Source organism: Penaeus vannamei, chromosome 11 (genome assembly GCF_042767895.1).
Source record: "Penaeus vannamei isolate JL-2024 chromosome 11, ASM4276789v1, whole genome shotgun sequence".
NCBI classification, from domain to species: Eukaryota; Metazoa; Arthropoda; class Malacostraca; order Decapoda; family Penaeidae; genus Penaeus; species Penaeus vannamei.
The window spans coordinates 34,765,819-34,770,818 of NC_091559.1; the positions used below are offsets into that span (position 1 = coordinate 34,765,819).

Here is a 5,000-nt window from a genome sequence, read left to right on the forward strand (position 1 = left end):
CTTTCTCTTTCTCTTTCTCTTTCTCTTTGTCTTTCTCTTACTCTTTCTTTCTTTCTTTCTTTCTTTCTTTCTTTCTTTCTTTCTTTCTTTCTTTCTTTCTTTCTTTCTTTCCCTTTATCTTTATCTTTCTTTATCTTTTTCTCTTTCTCTTTCTCTCTCTTTCTGTATGTATATATATGGGATTGCATAACCTCCTGTAAGTAGTTGGGGTCTTTTTTTCGTTTTCTTTTTTTAAGCAAGGAATAAATGGGAAATTTAACAAGACGAAGTTATAACGACAACAAGTTATTGGTCACTTGTAAATTGGTCAGTTGTAAAGAAAAAAAAAGAAAAAAAAACAGATGGAGTAATACTAGTGAAATATGTTTGGTGATCTGATACGATTTAAAGGAAAGTCAGTGTGTAAAAAAATGTAAGAGTGAACTGTTTGACTAAAAAGGAATAGAAATTTTAGAAAGAATAGAGTTGACCTTAATAGATGTGTTTTTTATCCATACATGGATTTTTGTTTTCAAGAAGTAGTGAATAATGTTCACAGAAATAAAACTAGCATAATAAAACTGGGTCTTTTTTTTTTTTTTTTTTTTTACTCAGTACAAAAAGTATAGACTGAAAAATTCTCCCACTCTTGCCTAATTGACCCTTTCGATTATGATTTAATAGCTAGTGGGTTCCAGTAAGCAATGTACCCTACGAATTTGGGGATTTTAAACAGACCATTTGCCTTGGTTGCCATATCTGCAACTCGGTAGTACATTGAGATACTGGTGTGTTTTAGAATTGCAAGGAAAATGAGATTATTCTCTAAGGGTACATGTGACAAAAATCATATTTTATCCATTCAGCTTGTGAATGATATCCCATAAAATATTGATATTGATTTTTTTTTTTTTTTGGGGGGGGGCGGTGGAGGTGATATATTTGATTATAAAACTTGTATCGGTATTCAGGTCATTATCGGTCAAAAGCAAATAAAAACTTGGATCATTAATAGACTACACTTGATAAGCATACATTCCAAACAATACACACAAACAAAGAAAAAAAAAATATGTGTCATTTCGAGCATTTCCTGTACATTTCCAAATGGCTCAGTAAAGGGTATATATGTCATTACTTTACGTCCTCCGAACCTAATAAAAGTTGCACGACGTTAGAATAATACAGTGGCGGTTTTATAGAAGTCTGCGGTGTTTTAAGTTAATTGGAATGACATTGTCCCCCCTCCATATTGTATTAGATTGAGAAAAGGGGATAGGGAGAGAGGGAGAAAGATGGCTGAAAGAAAGGAGGGAGAAGAGGAGGAGGGAAGAATGATAGGCGGAGAAGAGGGTTAGGAAAAGATGGAGAAGGGAGAGGAAATGAAAGAGAGAAAGGAGAGGATAGAGGAAGGAAAGGGAGAAGAAGGAGATACAGCAGAAAGAACACGAAGAAGACAAAAATGAAACCAGCAAAAAAATAATAATAATAAAAAAAAATAAGTAAATAAAAGAATAATAAATAAATAAATAGGAAGACAAAACAGAAAAGAAAACATTCGTGCTCAAGGGATGGGCGAGGCGAAGGCAGGACGGAAAAGGAAAGACACATCCGGGACATCCAAAAACAGTAATGAAATTTTACCTTCATTGTCCGTACCCTAAGATAGCGCATAAAACAAAAGATGAATAAGAAAATAGAACATAACCACAAATAACCGCCACAAAAACCTGATATCTCTCTTGATGTCTGACTTAGCAGCGACCACGAGGTTTTACGAAGCAAAGGGACACAGCGACCAAACTTTTCTTCTTCTTCTTCTTCTTCTTCTTTTTCTTCTTTTCTTTTTTGTCCTCTACCTCTTTACTCCGAAATAAGTTTTTTATACATCGTCCCCTCCTCTGCCTCTTTTCTAAAATATTTTTTCTCTTTCATTTTTCTTTTTTTTTCGTCTTTCTGATGTAGCAATACTATATATATATATATATTTTTTTTTTGTCTATTTTTTATTATTCTTGTATGTTGAGGAAACAAATGTCAATGATTTGCTATTTTTCTAAATAACGAATACAATAAAGTTGTAATGCACAGGGTTCGTTTCAGTCACCGCCGTCTATAAGGGTCTTTATATCATAGAAAAGATTCCTCTAAGGCTAATGTTTTGAAAGCGAGTTGTGTCTGTAGAATATAATATGATCATTTCTGTTACAATTGGACTCCAAAAAATGACATTGGAGATGGCGCTGGTCTGGATAGGGGGGGGGAGGGACTGACAACCCAACATCACTCACGCCCACCACGACTGGGCACCCACACTCATCACGACTCATCGCTCACGCCCACCACGACTGGGCACCCACACTCATCACGACTCATCGCTCACGCCCATCAAACACTTTTCCGCCCGCAGCCTGCATTGACGACGTGAGAGTGGCCGGCCGCCCACTCCCGCTCCCCCCGGCCGTGAACGTGACATCGTGGGCGCGCGTGACAGCCGTGCACCAGCTGGAGGTCGGGTGCCCAGCTGCCGCCGACGCCTGCGCCAACACCACCAGCTGCCCGACGCCCCTCGCCTGCTTCTCCAGCTGGGGGCGGGCCTCTTGCAGGTGGGTCTGTGTGTGGGGTGGGTTGGGGGTAGGTGGCGAGGTGGATGGTGTGTGTGTGTGTGTGTGTGTGTGTGTGTGTGTGTGTGTGTGTGTGTGTGTGTGTGTGTGTGTGTGTGTGTGTGTGTGTGTGTGTGTGTGTGTGTGTGTTTGTGTGTGTCAGGCTTTCTCTACATATGTGTATGTGTGTGTCCGTGTGTCTGTATATGTGTGTGTGTGCGTATCTGTGTCCGTGTGTCTGTATATGTGTGTGTGTGTCCGTGTGTCATTATATAAGTGTTTTTGTGTGTATGTCTATATATGTGTACGTGTGTACGTGTGCACGTGCGATTGTTTGACGAAATTCCCGGAAGGCCTGCAGGCGGGTGCGAGGAGCCTAATGTAGAAGCATCAAGTTTTTGTTAATTGTCAGCGCTCAGTCGCGCCTCTCGCCTCCCCCGCTTTCAGCCGGCGCCGCGGGCCGCCGCCTGAAAGGGGGGCAGCCAGGCGCGAAGTGCAGGCCGCCTGAAGGGACCCGCGCGCGCGCGCCAAAGCATCCACTCTCGCCCGCGGCGGCGGATGCGGATGAGCCGCAGGTGACGGGTGCGGGCGGCGGGCGGGAGAGGGAGCCTCACCGCCCGAGACTGATATACGGATCTGCCTCGCCTCCTGATGCGCATCCATGCAGACATATGAATGATCAAGCGCGCACACATACATACACGGACAATTTTATTACTATCATCATTTTTATTATTATCATCATTATTATTATCATAATTATTGTAATTATCTTTATCCCCACCATTAGCGCCCTCCTCCTCATCTGCCTTCCCAAAATGTTCTGCTTCTAATGGCGCTCCCCCCCCCCCTCTCGCCCAGCTGTGGCCCGGGCCGCCAGCTGGTGGGCCGCACGTGCCAGGACGTGGACGAGTGCGCGTGGCGGCCCTGCTTGCACGGGGGCTCCTGCCAGAACCTGCGGCCCGGCTTCCTGTGCGTGTGCGGCCCGGGCCACGCCGGCGACTACTGCCAGTGGACCAAAGTGGATTCCGCAGCCTACCCTCTCACGGGGCCGGTGGCCATCGTGGCCCTAACTCTGTCTGTGATTTTTGTGGGTGAGTCGCGGGCCGGAAATTGGGATAACCCGCTTGGTTTTTTTGCTCTCTCTTGTAAATTGGTCTTTATTCTATATCTAAATACATTTTTTTTCTATTTCAATAACTACTGTTGGATATATCTGCTGATTATGAATATTATGAATATTTTCCCCTCGTCATTTATAATCAGCTTAAATTCATTTTAGACATTTCTCCACAACACTTACAACCACTCCAATTCCCTCGACGCAGTGGTGGTGGGCGTCGTGTTCTCCGTGAAGCTCCACCGCCACTGGCACAGCGGTGGCGTGAGGGCGGGGAGCGGTAGCGGCGGTGGCGGAGGCGGTGGGGGCGGCGGGGTGTGCAGCGGCGAAGGAGGAGGGACAGAAAAAGGCGCTGACGAAGAAGGGACGTTCCTGGAGGAGAAGGGAGACCCGGAGGACGCCAGGAGAAGGAACCGACGCCCCTTCCTGGAGCGTCTGAGCCACATGGTGCCCGCGCTGAGGACGTCCAAGGGAGGTGCGTTGCAGGAGGTCGCTGCGCTGTCTCTGCCTCGGTCTGTTTCGCTCTCTCTTTGTCTCTCGCTTATCTCTCTCCTTCTTTCTGTTGGTCGTACGCTGTCTGTTTCTATCGCTTCCTCTCTGCTCATTTCTGTCTATTTATTTCTACCTATATCTCTCTGTTCATTTCTATCGCTATCTGTTTACCTATCGTAGTTTGTCTCTCCCTGTCTGTCTCTGTCTATCCTAACCTTTCACTCTATATCATTTCGTCAACATCTTTGTACGTTACATAAACATGCTTTGCAATTTCTTCTTGCGTGTGTGTGCGTGTGTATGTGTGTAGTTTACTCGCGCGCGTGAGACAGAGGAGGGGAGGAGAGATAGGGAGAAGGAGAGAGCAGAGAGAGAGAGAGAAACAGACAGAGACAGAGACAGAGACAGAAAGAGAGAGAGAGATACAGAGGCAGAGAGAAAGAGATGGATAGAGAGAGAGCAAGACAGAAAGAGAGAGAGAGAGAGACAGACAGACAGACAGAGACAGAAAGAGAGAGATACAGAAGCTGAGAGAGAACAGAAAGAGAGAGAGAGAGCATGCGTGACTATATGTGTATACCCAATGTAATTCCATTTGCCAATACATCCCTGCACCATCCCTACTCCTATCCACCCCTCCTTAACCATACCCTCCCTCTCTCTCTCTCCCTCCGCCCACGCCCACGCCCAAACAGAACCGACGCCCATCCCGACGAAGGAAGACACCGTCATACCCGACAAACTCGCCCGCACGAGTCTCCCAGAGCCCGAAGACGAGCCCGCCCCAGCGCCGACGGTTCCGACAT

General features: G+C 45.7%; 1 protein-coding gene across 1 annotated transcript in view; it reads left to right on the top strand.

Annotated features, from left to right (window-relative positions):
* The window catches only part of LOC113827111 (putative neural-cadherin 2), a 103,052-nt gene that overhangs the window by 95,972 nt on the left and 2,080 nt on the right, over nt 1-5,000 (top strand). The window contains exons 17-20 of the mRNA XM_070127261.1: nt 2,390-2,585; nt 3,444-3,676; nt 3,911-4,177; nt 4,890-5,000. The exon at nt 4,890-5,000 is cut by the window's right edge and continues 141 nt beyond it. Coding sequence (XP_069983362.1) covers nt 2,390-2,585; nt 3,444-3,676; nt 3,911-4,177; nt 4,890-5,000 — 807 coding nt within the window. The remainder of the gene's footprint in view (nt 1-2,389; nt 2,586-3,443; nt 3,677-3,910; nt 4,178-4,889) is intronic.